Raw genomic sequence first — 18,162 nt, 5'->3', positions numbered from 1 at the left:
CAGTATTATATTATGTAGATTTGTGTAGCTATATGCGCTGGGCTAGAAAGGTTACGTATATATATTTCAGCCTAGTATATGCACCAAAGTTATATCTTTTTCTGTAATGTGATTATCTCTACATTTCAGACCACAAATCTTTGTATAGGTTTGATAATGGAAGACTGTTAGATTCAGGGTTAACTAGTTAAATCTGTATAATATCTAAATAAAAGCTGAAGCATATAATTTATTAGTGTTACACTCTTGTTAAATTTTAATATTTGGGTTGAAAATATGAAATTTTATTGCATTTGGACTAAACTCTTTAGTTTTGGGCTAGAAAATACAAACAAAGTAAGCATTAGAAATTAGAGATATAGGCCCTAAAAAACATTAAAAAAGATAAATATTCACAAAACTACCTTAAAATTAAAGATAACATGTTACATGTGTTTTATAGAATAAGAGTGTACATTTTTTTTTTTTTTTTTTAAATATTCTTCGATATATTTAAATCAGTCAACCGATTATGGAATGGGGGTCTACATCATATGTTTTTTTTGTTTTGTTTTTTTTGAAAACAAAACCAAACTTCATTCAATTAGCAAAGGAAATAGAATCCAAATACAACGCTTCTAAAGCCAGTGGAGGAGAGTCCTCCAACCAAACAACATCCTCACTAAGGTGCCTAGCAAAACAAGCTAAATAAAATATAAAATACTTTTACATAACATATGCACTATTTAACTTATAAATTTTACATTATATTCTTATAAAATAATTATATTATATTTTCTCACACATTGCGTGAGTTTGTAACTAGTTAAAATAATACCCAAAAAAAAAATTGTTTAGAGCCACATTAACATACTAAGATAATGTAACAAAATATGGCATCAAATGAATTAGACATGCAATTAAAAAAAGTTGCGGTTTCAAACAAAATGGGTTTAAAAATCAAAAGAATTCAGGAAACTTTTCCCTAAACACTGAGTATCCTCAAGAACAGAATATGCCTTACCTGACTCATAATTTAGCTTGAAATGGAACCCATACCAAACCATGGCTTGATCTTAATCCATTGAAATAGATAGTTGTTCAGAGTAACTAACAGTGTTTAAGACAAAAATAAATTGGTTGAAAATAGCAGATCTACCAAATTTTCTTTGTGGTAACTGGTAAGGTGAATTTATCGTGTTAATTTGTTGAATACTTATGCAGGCCATATGGCTAAGTCAATCAACCAACACAGGAAACAATAACAGTTCAAAACGAGGGAAAAATAAAAAGACAAGGAAATCTAAACTAAACAATCAATATTGTGGAGTCTGCATCAGAACATTGTGAAAGACAAGGAAAGCTAACCAAAACAGTCAATATTGTGGAGACTGCATCAGAACATTGTGGGACGATGTTGCAGCCTCTTGAGAATGTCATAGAGTCATAGAAAACCAGGGGGCATGACACTCCCTATTCCCTAAGAACGCATCTCCAAAATGGCATTGATCAAGAAAATATTTGTAACTCAGAAAAACAGGATCATGACGACGACACCACCCCTGGCTCCACCTCCACCACCACCACCACCTCTGCCTTCACCACTACTAACTCCTGGTGCAACAGCCGGTGGCATTAAAGACAGGATAGTAATTAATGTGGATGGGTGTCTAGCAGCCTAGCAGGACGGAAATTAACAAATAGAATATGGCTATGCATGCTAGGATAAACACATTTAACAATATGGTTAGTGCACAAAAAAGGTTACGATTAAAGTAGCCGCTAATTTCAAGCTTATTTTAAGTATTGAGTCCATGCTTAATAACTAAGGCTTGAACTTCATCGTTATACAAAATAGAAATAGATAGTTCAGACTTCAGAGTAACAAAGATGGCAATATTGTTATACTATTTGATGTTGGTGTACTGCAAGTGGATAAAAATATTCTCTCCCATTCTAAGTGTTATACCTTTTGCTCTACCAACCACGACTTTCCATACATTTCTTTTTATATATATATATATATATATAGAGAGAGAGAGAGAGAGAGAGAGATGGGGTTCAAGTTACACATTTTTTTAAATCATTGGATTTAAGTAGATCTAACGGGTAAAAAAAAAAGCACTCATTAATGCTAGTATTCTAATTAAGATCTCATTTATTATCCCTTATTTATGACATTCCATACTTATCTCTAAAATCAACAATTGGTATATGTTCTCTCTGCTCTCTCTTTCTCCTCCATCACTCTTCCACCAAGATTGCCATAGGGAAATAATTCATAATGCCAGGTGTAACTTTTTTGGATTTGTTACTTTGAAACATTGTTTAGTTTCCATGAGGTTCACTTGAAATATCCAAAACTATAAACTTGGCGAAAATTCTTAGAGATTAATTGCTGTAGTTCATAGACTCTGTGGGTGAGATCTCAAATATAGCATAATATAGAGGATTTGAAAATAATATGAATGAAAGGAAATTTATCATGTGTTGTCGTATGGGTTGTGCGAGAAAATTATCACTATACCAAGTTACTGACTCTTACAGTGTTAATTACGTTGTTATGCCATTTTGTCTAAGATTTGTAATTCTTGATTTATTTCTTGTCATAAAGGAAAGTGGGCAATGAAGTGTAAGCCAAAAATCCAAAAATCCATGGTTTATAACCGTAAGGGCAATGGAGGAGAAAGAGAGAGCAGAGAGAACATATACCAGTTTTTGATTTTAGAGATAAGTATGGAATGTCATAAATACAAAATAATAAATGAGATCCTAATAAGAATATTAGTATTAATGAGTGTTGTAAAGTTGTGATTTACAACTATGTTTTATGTTGGATTTATTCCATGACAAAAAGTGTTGTAATTGCTTTAATTTTGTTCCTTGTATTTTGTGGAATTTTATTGTATTGAGTTTAGTATTAAGTTAATGAAGACTCAAGCTTAAATGAAGATCAGTGCATTTTGCAACTAGCTCAAGAGAAGTTCGCGAGAAGGGTTCCCACGAAAAGGGCGTGTGAGAAGCATATGACTGGAAGCTGAAGAGTCGTGCTAGACTTTCAATTTCGCGAGTATTTCACGAGTAAGGCCTTCTTGTGAGATACCCGCGAGACTCTCTACCCAGAGGATTTTTAAGTGTAACTTTCTTACCTTTCAATAATATTATATATACCCTCATTACCCATAAATGTAAATGAGGTCATTCAGAGAGAAAAACCCTAAATAGGTTTTCTAAAACACACACACCCATCTTTTAGAGAGAGAGAGCTACTCATCCTTAATGAGAAATCATTGTAGCTTCTTCTCCTTCCCTCTCTCATTGTTATACCTTGAGAGGAGATTTGTATCCAAACACAACCCACACATTTTCAGAGTGTAGAGAGTGTTTTGGAGCTTGGGAAGTTTTAGGGTTTTGTCAAAAGAAGTCAGTGAGGCTTGGTGGATGCAATCAAGTGTATTGCGGGATTTGAAAAGCTAGACAAGACACAGTTCCGAGAAGCCTTGTTGGAGTAGGAGCTTGGAGGGCTTAGGTACATTGGATAGATTAGGCTTGGAAGGTCTCTTGGTATTCGTGTATCCCAACTTATTGTTTTGTGGATTGATTTACCGCTTAGAGGGAAATGGAGAGGTTTTTCGCTTCCTCTTCAATTACATATTGCCGTGTTATCTTGTATTTGCGTCTCTCTTCCCTTACTCTTGTGCTTTACTTTTATTGTTTGTTGTTCATGTTTATGCACTAGAATAGTATTGGTTGATTGCGCTTCATTTACTCTTGTTCTACACTTAGATAAGTTAGAGTAAAAGCAATCTAGCCGTAATCTTTTAATTAGGGGTCTAAACAAGCTCTTGTGTTTTCAACACATTTTCGAGCTTTCAAGTGTCTTTTTTGACCGTTGGATTTACTTAAATCCAATGGTTTAGAAAAGGTGTAACTCTTTAGAGTTACATCAGGTATAACTTGAACCCATCTCATATAAATATATAAATATATATATAAATATAAATTATTGTTGTGTAAATTGGTGAAACAATCTGTTTATACAAGGTTAAAGAAGAGAGAGAAGAAAAAATATGACACAAGAAATTTACGTGGTTTTGCAATATGCTTATGTCCACGGGAGGCGACAAAATAAAGTTTCACTATAACTTCAGAGATTACAACAGTAGCTTAAAGATGCTTTCACATAAACCCAAACTCCAAATACATCATTGGTTCTCTCCAAATAAATAGAGAACACCTTATTGTCTTTAGACAAAAGTTGTAGGACACTCTAACTTCCTATTGTTGGTGCACACACACAAAAGTAGCTCTTTTTACTCTATTTATTTATTTATTTTTTATGAGTTCTCTTTTTACTATCTCTTATAGGAATTCTCTCTTGCATCTTCTTCCAAATTCACTATATATTTATAGCTAGATGTTCAGCCGTAATACAAATAGTTTCAACACATGCAAGACTTTTATTGTTAAGGAAGTTCACAATACTGGCCAAGAATCCATGCAACATTTAATGCAAGAGTGTAGAGTTTCTTCATGTATGCTTATTTGCTGAATTGCAAATCTTTGGCTTTGTTGATCAAGCCACACTTTGAGTCCAAATCTTCCGTCCCCATTTCTCTATTCCACTTTATACTCTACCAATAAACACACACCATGTGTTCACCTATTTAATTAAATTTGACTTTTCTTATTTTAATTATCTAAAATAAAATAACACCTCACACCGGCCATCACCACACACCATCAACCTCCGCCGGCACCGTCCTCCGTCCTCCGGCCGCTGTCCGCCTACTGCCGACCTCCGACGTTGTCAGCATCACCGGCCACAGCCAACCCACCTATTAAATTAAATCCAACCCCATCCCCACTGTTGCTTTCAAACCGACCAACTAGAAACCCATGTTTCAAACCCAAGCCAATATCATCAAATCCTAATAACCAAACTCCAAAGAGAAACTAAATCATTGAATCAACCAAAGACAACAAAACAAATCAAAGAGAACTAGCACAAAATGGGTTTGGTAATAGTATAAAAATCAGGAAATAAAAGAGAATGAAAATGAAAATTAAAGAGCAAAAACAGAAAAGTAGTCCAGGAGACTAGGAAGAGAAAAAAAAAAAAAAAATGAGAATGAGGAATGGGTTTGAAACATGGGTTTTAGCTATGGTGATGAAACATGGGTTGGAAACATGGGTTTCAACTATGGCAGTTGGTGGGTTTGAGATTGACAGTGCGGACCAGAGATATGATGTTTGGTAGTGACCAGAGATGTTGGTGGCACCGCTGACTGGTACCGATGAAGGTTGATGGTGGTGGTGGTGGGTTGAAGGTGATGATATTGGCTTGGGTTTGAACTTTGAAACATGGGTTTCACTTGGTTGATGGGTTTGAAAGGAACGGTGGGGATGGGTTGGATTTAATTAAATAGGTGGATTGGTCGTGGCTGGCGATGCTGACGACGTCGGAGGCCAGCAGTAGGCGGAAGGTGGCTGGAGGACAGAGGACGGTGCCGGCGAAGGTTGATGGTGGGTGGTGATGGCCGGTGTGAGGTGTTATTTTATTTTAGATAATTAAAATAAGAAAAGTCAAATTTAATTAAATAGGCGGACACATGGCATGTATTTATTGGTGGAGTATAGAATAGAATAGACAAAATGAGACAGAAGATTTGGACTTTCTAACATATGCATGCAAGCATTCATTGCCAAGATTGTATGCTAGATTTTGTTCTCTGCTTTTTGACAATTCATGCAAGATAGCATTTAATGCTTGCTTGTAATGTCAATCCACCGACATTACAATTCAAGGCATTTCAACATATATATATATATATATATATATATAAACAATTATTATTTTTAAGTAATAATAAAATCACATATGACATATGCAGCTTGTGAAACATAACTGAAACCTTAAAGAGAAGGAGGAGTTTTATTTCCATCATCCATGACCCCGTGCTGGTATGCATAATATATCACTAATTACTCTTACTAAAGCAATAAATCTCCATCCTTAGGCCTTAGCAAACCTTGGCCAGGCCTAATATAAGATGTGTAGGCCGTGTGTGTTGTGATTGCACCGCGCATGGATCTCTATTCCCTAGGTTTTATCTCAATTATATGCTGTATAAGTTTGGACTTTTGCGAGCATTTACACTCATTATGGCAAACATAGAATTATTCCTGGCCCATAAAGAAATGCCTATGTATTGCCAAAAAATGTTTAGAAATTTTCTAATTGAGATGTTTGTGTATGTTGTGCAGTAAATGTAAACCTACTATGAAAAAAAGAAAAGGAAAATGCAATAAGATAGTCATGAAATTAGGGTGAAAATGCTTATGGGGCCAATCGATGAGCAAGTCACCCAGAAATTGAACTTAAAGAATATTGGTTTTGATGAATAATTTCTAGAAAGTTGAGCAGAGATTCATTTAAGAACGATATTAGAGACGGACTATTAAAAGAATAATCTATTCCATGCACCCAACTCACCATACTTCCCTCTCGCAAGGGATGTCATGACTCATGCACAACTTGCAATAAAGATAAGGACTAGACTGGCAAACCAACTGGGGACATTTTGAAGCTGTGAATTAAAATTGTTAAAAGGACAAAGTGATGGCAAACTACAGAAGATAACGAACCATGTTTGAGTGATTTTTCTCATTCCAATTCATAGTAGTATGCAAGATGATGCTCTGTGAATGTGACAACTCACAACAGGATCTGTGTCCCTTCAGAATTTGTTTAGGCTCATAAATGTTCCTTTTCACCCTATTGAATAATTTGTGGAGCTAAAGGCCTAAATTTCCACAAATTTGTCTTATTATTTTAATGCCCTGTTTTCTAGCCGATGTGGAAGATTCCAATATGTTATTCCTTCTTTGATCCTTTAAAACCAAACCAATTTCAAACTTTTGTCTCTTGAATCCAAAGATAGTAGTAGCTTGTGTTAGTTTAGAGCATTCCCATCCCCTTATGTTTTAAAAAATGTATTTTCTTTTAAAAAAATTTAATTAATTAATTTTATCTATAACCACTTTTACATTATTTTTTACATTTTATTCTTTATTTTACAATATATCACATTAAAATAATAATATTATATTAATGCTAATATGCTATAGTGGGAGAGAGAAAAGAGCCAGGCATTAGAGGCGAGATAGAATGAAAAATAAATAAAAACTTTTTCACTATGATAGTAGTTATGCATATCTATGTGGAAAAAGTTAATAGATACCCTAACGGCATTGATTTAGAAAATATTTTTTAAAATTTTTAAGAAAAAGAAAAAAAAAAGACATTTTTGATAGCTTTTTATATTTTCCATGGAAGTGGTAAAAAGTTTCTTAAAATTGTTCATAAACAAATGTTGTAAAGGTACTTGTTAACCAAACCCTATTTACATAACCATTGTAGCAAGTTGTAAAGATTTATGCAAAATGCGATGTTGGTATTTTTATGCATATTTTGTTAACAATATCATGTATTTTGTATTTTGATGGGTTTTACATTACCCAATGAGAATGCTCTTCTTATTAATATGTTTATTTAAAGTAAAGTGCTGTGTCCATAACATTTTCACAATAAATCATAGGTGGTAAGTTGTTGTTGGTTCTAATTTTTTTTCCTAATATTGAAATTACTTTTTTGCCCACTAATAACGACTAGAAACAACTTAGAACTTAGAATTTGCTGTGAAAATGTTGTGAAAATATTATGAACATATCATTTCTCTTATTTAAAAGTGGGAAAATACTTGCCATGAAATGCTTTATTAATGGATGCCCCTATTAACAGGACTCTTAAAACTATATGTGATGTTTAGGCAAAATTATATTTTTGAAAAAAGAATGTATTTGTTAACAATTTATGACTCTAATTAATGAGCAAAAGCCATAATTTATTGGTTGCCCCCATTCCCCTTTTACCCTTTAGGTTTGGATTGCTCATCGGTCCCCTTTTACCCTTTAGGTTTGGATTACCTTTTGGTCTCCTTTTACCCTTCGAGTTTGGATTGCTCATCAGTCCCCTTTTACCCTTCAAGTTTGGATTGCCCTTCAGTCTCCTTTTATCCTTCAGGTTTGGACTGCTTATCAATCCCCTTTTATCCTTCAGGTTTGGATTGCCCTTTGGTCTCCTTTTACCCTTCAGGTTGATTAAGACGCAATGTCAACCATGCTCTCTACTCACATTCACCATTGGGTAGGAAAGTACCCATTGGGTTACCGAATATTGGCAATGGATTACACTTAGTCCCACACCATTTGCGTGTTCTCCACTCATGCATCTCTATATGGAAAGAACTTATATACCATGTCCAAAGATCCTTCTACATATTCGTATCCTTCTGGTAGGGGAAAAAAAGCCCTAAGATCTCGGAACATTAACTCCATATCTTCCCTACAAGGAAAGATTCTATGTTCATGGGATCTTGGTCAGCCTTACATCACTATATAAGCACCAAGTCTCCTCTTCTCCAAGGTATGTGAAATTTCCTAACTCTTACACTTTTGAGTTATTGGAGATTTTTCTATCATTGAGTTAATCTTTGGATGGTTTTTGGCTAGCACCCCACTGGTGCCCTTTGTAAGTTTTTCATTCTTTTTGTTCTTCAAGTACTTCAATTGCCGCACATGGACGACCAACACACTGACAATTTTATGCATCATTTGAAAACATATTAGAGCATTCTCATCAAAGAATGCAAAAATGCTAAAAATTAAATTTTAGCATTTGAAACCCAAAAAACCCACTCCATCAAAACTTGCATATGCTAAAAGATTTGCCATCATACTATAGTGCACTCTCATTTTTGAGAGTGCACTATAGCAAGATGTTATAATATTTTATTGATTTCTAATTCTCTCTCTCCTCAGACATGGCTTACTTTCATCATCACTCTTGTTCACTTTCTCAGACTCTCCCTCTCGTTCTTTGGTTCTCCCTCATAACTCAGGTATCATCTCCCTTCCTTTTTCATCATGTTGCCTCTGTTCTGAAACCCATCTGCTCTCCGTTAAGCTTCAAGGGTTTGTGGTCGGCGATTGTGGTCATGAGGCACGATGGTGGTTCGGCGATTGTGGTCATGATTTGGTGGGTTTCATGGGTTTGATTTGGTGGGTATCGGTGGTGCCTCGGCGATAGTTTTGATGGGGTTGAGATCGGGGTGGTGGGTTTTGGTTGGGGTTGAGAATGGGGTGGGTGGGTAGTGGTGGGTTTTGGTTGGGGTTGAGATTAGGGTTTGTGGGTGGTGGGTTTTGTGGTGGTTGTTGGTATTGGGGTGAGGCTGGGTTGTGATGGTGGGGTTCGAATTTGCAGGTTGTGGGTGGTATTGATGGTGTTTTTGGGTGATTATTTATTTATTTTTTTTCAATGTGGTGGGTTGCAATTTGTTGTGATTGTGGTGGTTGGGGGTGTGACCGTGGTTGCGACAATGGGTGATCGTGACTAAGGTGTGGTTGTTGTGGCTGAGGCAGTACTAGTTGTGGCAGTCGTGGGTCTCTAGGTTGTTTTTGTTTTTGTTTTTTTGGTTAATAGTGGTATGAGGATGTGGGTTTCGATGGTGATAAGGTTGTGGGTTTGAGTTTGTGATTTTGGTGGCTGCCGGCTGGTGGTTTATTTTTATTTGGGATAATTATAGTAAACCCACTTGTGGTTAGGCCCGTTTACACTGTGCCTACCCGTGGTTCAAAACTTATCACTTTGCCCACCTGAGGTGCCTTCCGTTAGGGATCTGTTACCCACCTCTCCGTTTGCCGTTAGAAAAACATATTTTTAAAGAAAAACAAACATAACAAAGATAAAAAAGTTAGGACTTTTTATTGCTTAAGAACTTCTTTGAGAACAAAACACAGGAATAGCACAGATCAAATGCTATTCCTGATTAAAAGTGATTTCATTGAGCATTTTGTTTTTTTTGTTTTTTTTATAGATCTCTCCAACTTTTATTCAAACCAAACCAAACCCAAAAAAAAAAAAAAAAAAAAAAAAATTCCAAATCCCAGAAAACAAATTACCAGAAATATATTTTGCTGTTGATCCTTGTCCTCCATTCTCTGCAACTAATCACAAAAAAATTCATACATATAAATATAGTTGTTGGAGATTGTGGTTCTTGCAAGTCCGGTATGTGCTAGTAATGGGGTCGCCGATCTCGTGATCGCGGCCGTCGGAATGGAGCTCGCGAGATCGGCGACCCCATTACTAGCACATACCGGACTCGCAAGAACCACAATCTCCAACAAATATATTTATATGTATGAATTTTTTTGTGATTGGTTGCAGAGAATGGAGGACAAGGATCAACAGCAAAATATATTTCTGGTAATTTGTTTTCTGGGATTTGGAATTTTTTTTTTTTTTGGGTTTGGTTTGGTTTGAATAAAAGTTGGAGAGATCTATAAAAAAAACAAAAATAAAAAAACAAATGCTCAATGAAATCACTTTTAATCAGGAATAGCATTTGATCTGTGCTATTCCTGTGTTTTGTTCTCAAAGAAGTTCTTAAGCAATAAAAAGTCCTAACTTTTTGATCTTTGTTATGTTTGTTTTTCTTTAAAAATGTGTTTTTCTAACGGCAAACGGAGAGGTGGGTAATAGATCCCTAACGGAAGGCACCTCAGGTGGGCAAAGTGATAAGTTTTGAACCACGGGTAGGCACAGTGTAAACGGGCCTAACCACAGGTGGGTTTACTGTAATTATCCCTTTTTATTTTTATTATTTTATTATTTTTTATGGTGGTGGTGGGTGGCAGTGGTTAGTCGTGGGTGTGGCTATGACTGGGGTTGCTTGGACTGAGAAGAAAGTGGTGGGTTTCATTAGAGAAAGAGAGAGACACAGCAGTAAAATAAAAATAATATTATTTAAATGAAGTTGTAAAAAAATAAAATATTTGATGTTGGGCATATTGCAAAGTGGTATGTTAAAATTGATAAAGTAGGATTTTGAGATATTAAATGCTAAAATATTTGCATTTTTTATGAGAATGCTCTTAGAACTTGTCATGAAAAGGATTCTAGTTTTCTTGAGGAGGATTCCTTTTCTGTGTAATTAACGTAGTGGTTGAATGCAAAATTGTTAAAAATTTATTTTTATTAAAAAATATGATCAAATAAGATTTGGCTTTTCTTGGTTTAGGGTGATAATAATAATAATAATAATAACAATAATAGTAGTAGTAATAGTAGGTGAAATTAAGAAAAACTCAAATTAAAATTCCAAATTAGAGTTTCAATTTTGCGCCATGTGTCTTAAATTATTTATTCTTAAAGAGTTTTATTTTTTAATTTTAGAATCAAATGTGGGATCACATCATAAATATTTATCTAAGTGAGTTATTATGTACAAAAACCAAAGAGTCTAGAATAAATGAATTGTAAAAAAAAAAAAAAAAAAAAAAAAAGCTTCATAACTATTAATGGACAATTTACATTTTATACCTAATAATATCCTTACAATTTTTTTTAAAGAGTTAACAAAATATAAAAATAACTATTAATAGTATTTAAATTATATATATAGGAATTATATTATGCATTTTATTGTATATCTTTAAGTGTATTCATGTATATACATAAGGTTACAAGCTAGTTATTATTAAGGTATCTTGTCATTGTTATTATCTTTTTTTTTGGGGGGGGGGGGGGGGGAGAGCAAAGTTGGATTATAAATACCCTAAACAAAAATCAGATCCTATGAATCATAGATTTATTAGTTAGTCTAATCTCTTTTATTTTGGCTTTAAATGTTGATTTCTTATTCAATTAGAAAAGAGAACATAGTTTTGGCATCATGCCAACCACTAGATATTCCAAGAATCATTTAAGGTATGAGGGAAAATTCTTAGATTCACGGAGTACAAAGAAATTGTGCTCCCTTCTCTCATATTCATGATAGACTCTACCATGAACTTAATGAGTGAACTCAACTATAAATGTGAGAGGAAAAAACATTATTCTTTGTACTCCGAGAGTACCTAACAATTATTCAAGTGAGTATGGATGATCGACCTTGTATGGTAAGAATTAAGTAACATAAATGAGTGATTAAAATTAGCATAAATTAATCCAAACATATAAAAAAAAACTTAAGCCTTTTAAGTTAATGTAACGTGTCAACATGCATGTAGTTTCACGACCCTTAATTTGTTGTTATTGTCTTAACAGGTGGTATCAGATTTGATGGTGGTGTACTACAAGCGGACGAAAATCTTACTAGCAAGTGGTATCAAAATCGATGCGATGTGTGGAAAGCTTATGATCCTAGTCTGTTTGCCATTGGAGTGGGGACGAGGTTTCATAATAGATAGTAACGCACTCTTTATTATGCACTTACTATAAACACAGTGACACAATGCTATATGGGCTGAAATCGTGTTTTCAAAATATAATTTCTGCTAAAATTATAAAATCATGTTTCAAAAGGAAGTTTGTATGGAGTGTACAATAATAAGTGTGTAATTAGAATTTTCGTTCATAGTATGGAGTCCTTTTTAAGGAGAGAAACCAATTTGATTGGAAGTGTTAAATGTGCAATAGATTAGGACACTCTCATGGCTGCTAGGAGTTCTAGCTCATGGTAGAGACTAATGAAGCATGAAAATGTTTGAAAGAGAATGAAAATGAAAGCAAGAGAGAATGACAGTGAAAGCAAGAAAAACAAAATGTAACGAACACGTATGAAAGGAATAAGCCCTACGTGAATTAATGCTACCACCAGCTCATTTATTTATAACATATAGCGTCATCTTATTTATTTTTTTAAAGAAGTGTAGGTAGTGAAGCATGGAGAAATCAGATACAAATGTGCTTCCTTCATCTCTTCAACACAACAATTTTGATCCAGCTGCCCATACTTATTCTGAAAGCTCTGGTAAACATTTTCCTTCTGAGTTTCTTTTTGTCAGAAAAAAGCAACATCATCATATCCCTGGTGAAAATAAAAACAAGATAGTATCTGTTATAGCTCAAAATTATCACATCTTTATGCATGTCTCTTATTTTTAATCAATATGGTCTGATATACAATTGTGTGAATTTGAACAGACAAGATAATTAAAGAGTTCATGAAAATTTATTAAGTACTCCTAGAGCTGAAATAGTACTCTAAACCAATTACTTCTAGAGTAATTAAGTTTTCCATATAACTCTGTGGTTATTTTGTGTTTTTGTATTAGCTGGCTTATTTTTATTAGAGTGGAATACCATTGTAGTCAAGGAGTACCAAATTATTACACAAAGTTTAGAATATGTTCTTCTATAGTGAGCTTTCTCAAGCTTGAAAATGTCTATTATCTTATTAATGAACCATGTTCCAGAAGTGGAGCATATATTTTAGAAATGCTTGCTTGCAAGTTCTATTGACTGAACAATAGAAAGAACATACTTCGACAACTGATGTTGAACAAACTCAAAAATGGGCCAAAAGCAAGTATGATTAGTTTAGATTTGAATTCGTAGTAGACATATTTCAAATATGTTTAGACTAAAAGAAGTTTGGGATATGTACATAGTTCACTAACTCTGTCCTATAATCTTTCCAAAGATTTTGTCTATCTGTCTAGAAATTGTTATACTTTGAAAGCGATTGCAAAGTTTACCTTTCCAAATGAATATGATATTCTTTCTTTTTGGTGGCTTTGCAGAGGAAGTAAATGATTCTCCAATTGAACAAGTTCGACTCACAGTCCCAATTACAGATGATCCAACATTACCCTGCTTGACATTTCGAACATGGTTTTTGGGGATCACATCTTGTGCTGTTCTGACATTCTTGAATCAATTCTTTGGTTACCGCCAAAATGCACTATATATATCATCGGTTTCAGCCCAAATTGTAGTACTTCCAATAGGAAAGTTTATGGCAGCATATCTACCAAACAAATTTATTCACATTCCAGGAACAAAATGGTTCTTTTCGTTGAATCCAGGTCCCTTCAACTTGAAGGAGCATGTCCTGATAACCATATTTGCCAATTCAGGTTCAAACTCAGTTTATGCAGTTGGTATTATTACTATTGTCAAGGCATTCTATCATCGAGGGATTCATCCTCTGGCAGCTATTTTGTTAAGTCATACCACCCAGGTGATTTCTGCGTTTGTATTTTACTAAGTGAAATTATATGATTAGAGTCATTAGAATTACTTCATTTTCTATCTTAAGGTATTAATATTATGGATTATTCAGTTGCTAGGATATGGATGGGCAGGACTATATCGAAAGCTTCTTGTTGATTCACCATACATGTGGTGGCCTTCTAACTTGGTTCAAGTCTCTCTATTTAGGTGCCCCTAGTCCCTCACTTTGCTTCTTCTTCCATCTCTATCTCTATAATATATATGCACAATGGAAATATAGTTCATTCTCTCTCAAGTCATATTTTTGAACCTGTAGGGCATTGCATGATGTTGAGACCAGGCCTAAGGGAGGACTAACAAGGCTGCAGTTCTTCATTGTGGCCCTTGTAACAAGCTTCTCATACTATATTGTTCCCAACTATCTGTTTCCATCCATAACTGCTTTGTCTTTTGTTTGTTGGATATGGAAGGACTCAGTCACAGCCCAACAAATTGGTTCTGGTCTTCGTGGGCTTGGTATTGGCTCCTTTGCCCTTGATTGGTCCACTGTAGCTGGTTTCCTAGGATCTCCTTTAGCCACCCCTGGATTTGCTATCATTAACATAATGGCTGGGTTTTTCATAGTTCTCTACATAGTAATTCCTATTGCTTACTGGACTAACTCATATGAAGCAAAGCGATTTCCTATTTACTCATCACACGTTCAACTCTGATGGTGGAAAATACAATGTTTCAGTAGTTTTGAATGATACAACCTTCCAATTCAATCAAGATGGATATGATGGGTATAGCAAAATTAATCTCAGCATCTTCTTTGTATATGGTTATGGTCTTAGCTTTGCAGTATTGGCTGCAACAATCTCTCATGTTGCACTCTTCCATGGAAGGTATTTTGAAATTATCCATGAAAAGAACATTTGTGCATAATAATTTGCCAATTTAACTAAACATTTTTCCGAGCAACTAACTATTATATATGTTACTCTGTGCTTTCAGAGGTTTGATTTCCATGTATCTTTGCCTTTCTTTGTGCAGGCAAATCTGGCAACAAACAAAGGCAACATACAACAATAAGTTTGGGGATGTGCACACTAGGCTCATGAAGAAAAACTATGACCCTGTCCCTCAATGGTGGTTTTACGTACTATTGATCGTTGTTGTTGGACTTGCCATTCTTACTTGTGAAGGCTTTGGCTGACAATTGCAACTCCCTTACTGGGGAGTCCTGCTAGCAATTGTCATGGCTCTATTCTTCACTCTCCCAATTGGCGTAATTACTGCTACCACAAACCAGGTATGGTATTTAGAATATAATTTTTTGTCCTCTTGTTCTTTGTGTTTAATCATTATTGTAAAATCTACCTGCAGGAACCAGGACTTAATGTCATCACTGAGATGATTATTGGTTACATGTATCCTGGGAGACCTCTTGCAAATGTGGCTTTCAAGACCTATGGCTACATTAGCATGACACAAGCCATAATGTTTCTGTCAGACTTCAAGCTAGGCCATTACATGAAAATTCCTCCAAAATCCATGTTTATTGTTCAGGTGATTTCTTTCATTTACAAAATCTTGTTCTCAATTTACCATCCACTACTAACATTTTGCTAGAACCTATGGATATTAAATTAAAAAGTAAAAATACTAATATTTATCTATGTTTCCTGCTGAAGTTAGTGGGAACTTTAGTTGCATCCTCAGTCTACTTCAGCACAGCTTGGTGGCTTTTGACCTCAGTAGAACATATATGTGAACCATCTAAACTTCCAGAAGGAAGCCCGTGGACATGCCCTGGAGATGATGTTTTCTACAATGCTTCCATCATATGGGGTGTAGTCAGCCCACTTCGCATGTTTGGCCGTCTAGGCCTGTACTCTAAGATGAACTATTTCTTTCTCATTGGTTTCCTAGCACCACTGCCTGTGTGGGTACTCTCACGCTTGTTTCCCGAAAAAAAGTGGATAAGGCTCATTAACATGCCAATCATCATAGGTGGATCAGGAGGAATGCCACCAGCCAGGGCTGTGAACTACCTATGTTGGGGTGCTGTGGGCATTTTCTTCAACTTTTTTGTGTATAGGAGATATAAAGGCTGGTGGGCAAGGCACAATTACATTCTATCAGCTGGGCTAGATGCTGGAGTTGCTTTCATGGCCATCCTTTGCTATTTCACATTACAAATTAGAGACATCAATGGAATAAGGTGGTGGGGATTGGATTTACATGATCACTGCCCACTTGCAAGTTGCCCCACTGCCCCTGGCATAGAGGTTGAAGGGTGTCCTGTATTCCATTGACAGTATTATAATATGTAGATTTGTGTAGCCATATGCGCTTGGCTAGAAAGTTCTTGTATAGAAGCTTTGTTATCTAATAAAATAGATTATAGAACCATAAATGGAGCTAAAGGTTAATTTTTTACTGTCATGTAATCATCTTTACATTTCAGACCACAAATCTTCATATAGGCTTGACAATGTTAAAGACTGTGTCAGCTTCAGGGTCAACCAGTAAAATTCAAATAATAAATAATACCAAAAAAAAAAAAAAATGTTAGAGACACATTAACATACTAAGAGAATATAACAAACTATAGCATCAGAATGAATTAGACATGCAATTAAAAAAAGGTAGGGTTACAAACAAGAATGGTTTTTAAATTCAACAACATTCAGGAAACGATTCCCTAAAGTAATCTGAATATCTTTAAGAACAGAATATGCCTTACCTGACTCATAATTTAGCTTGAATTTGAACCTTTCTTAACCTTGGCTAGATCTTAATCCATTGAAATATATATTTATTCGAGTATCTAACAGTGAATAAGATAGAAAATATCACTTCAAAACAAGGGACAATTAAAAAGACAAGGAAAGAACCAAAATAATCAATTATTGTGGAGTCTGCAACATTGTGGCCTTGTGGGACAATGCTGCAGCTTCTTGAGAATGTGATAGAATCATAAACGAGGCCCGTCTATTCAGTATTCAGTAATTATTAAATAAATAAATATATATATATATATATATATATTTTCTATAGATTTTTTTTTTTTTTTTTTTGAGAATGAAACCTGTATGATTTTATTAAGGTAAATGAACTACATCTGAATGTAAAAATGAAACAACATGTGATGGGACATCTTCCATCCAAACTTGAAAATCTGGTATGCTTATAGCATGTTTCGCCAGATTATGAGCTACACTATTACCGTTTCTCTTAATGTGAGAATACGACAAACTAACAAAATTACTTGCAGCCAACTTGACATCCTCTACCAATAGACCCAGTGGAGATAAATTATGGTCGTCTGCCTTCAAAGCTTTTATTAGACCAAGTGAGTCCCCTTCAAGTATGGCATTTTGGAAACCCAGATCGAAAGCCAACTGTAACGCTTTAAGTGCTGCCAACGCTTCTATCTCCTCTGCCTTGTAAGCTTCGTTTAATTTTTCTGCACAAGAGGCCATAACAGCTCCATCATGGTTCCGTATTACAGCTCCAACCCCTGACGAGTTTGCATTACTGAACACGGCGCCATCAAAATTAATCTTGACAAAACCAGCTTGCGGAGGACTCCACCTTGTTCCTCTGATGCCGCTGCTCCCAAGCTGCAATTCTGCAGTCCATGTGGTCATCTGGTATTGCGCCAACATGGCTCTAGCTTGTTTTGCCACTTGATGAAGCGGACTGGACTGAAGGTTCACGTAGACTTTATTCCGCTGATTCCAAATCCTCCAAGCCATAAATGCAAACAGCTCCAGGGGCATTCCTTTCTCCACCATCCATGACAGCAACTCCTTCACACCTGAGAAACCAACTTCATGCTTGAAACTCTACGGTACCTGATCAGCCCACACCACATCCAACTCCGGACATGACCACAAAGCGTGCTCTGCATCTTCCACATCCAATTTGCATCTTTCACAAATCGGTTCAGCAACTATTTTCCTCTTCATCAGAGCTTGTTTGGTCGGCAATACATTGTGACAAGCTCGCCAAATAAAATTTCTAATCTTCGGTGGGACTTGCATCTTCCATATTGCTTTCCAAACCTTCTCATCACAGATTGGTGGGGCTTGTGCATGAGCAAGTGACTC

General features: G+C 35.3%; 1 protein-coding gene and 1 pseudogene across 2 annotated transcripts; one reads left to right on the top strand and one right to left on the bottom strand.

Annotated features, from left to right (window-relative positions):
- The first annotated feature begins 12,765 nt into the window (after positions 1-12,765).
- Positions 12,766-16,448, top strand: LOC115989145 (annotated as a pseudogene). The gene is made up of 7 exons (XR_004091821.1): positions 12,766-12,857; positions 13,630-14,069; positions 14,172-14,269; positions 14,379-14,949; positions 15,098-15,356; positions 15,431-15,613; positions 15,739-16,448. The product of XR_004091821.1 is annotated as an oligopeptide transporter 1-like (transcript).
- Positions 16,449-17,151: 703 nt separating this feature from the next.
- On the bottom strand, positions 17,152-17,847 carry LOC115990979. The gene has a single exon (XM_031114739.1). It carries the CDS (start codon positions 17,845-17,847, stop codon positions 17,152-17,154), a length of 696 nt encoding a protein of 231 aa, XP_030970599.1.
- Positions 17,848-18,162: the final 315 nt, after the last annotated feature.

Source organism: Quercus lobata, chromosome 5, assembly GCF_001633185.2.
Source record: "Quercus lobata isolate SW786 chromosome 5, ValleyOak3.0 Primary Assembly, whole genome shotgun sequence".
Taxonomy (NCBI): domain Eukaryota; kingdom Viridiplantae; phylum Streptophyta; class Magnoliopsida; order Fagales; family Fagaceae; genus Quercus; species Quercus lobata.
The sequence above is the reverse complement of the archived record's forward strand: the minus strand, read 5'-3'. Positions and strand labels throughout refer to the sequence as shown.

Coding starts and splice junctions, on each gene's coding strand:
- LOC115990979 (XM_031114739.1), bottom strand. CDS start 17,847: ATGGTGGAGAAAGGAATGCCCCTGGAGCTGTTTGCATTTATGGCTTGG.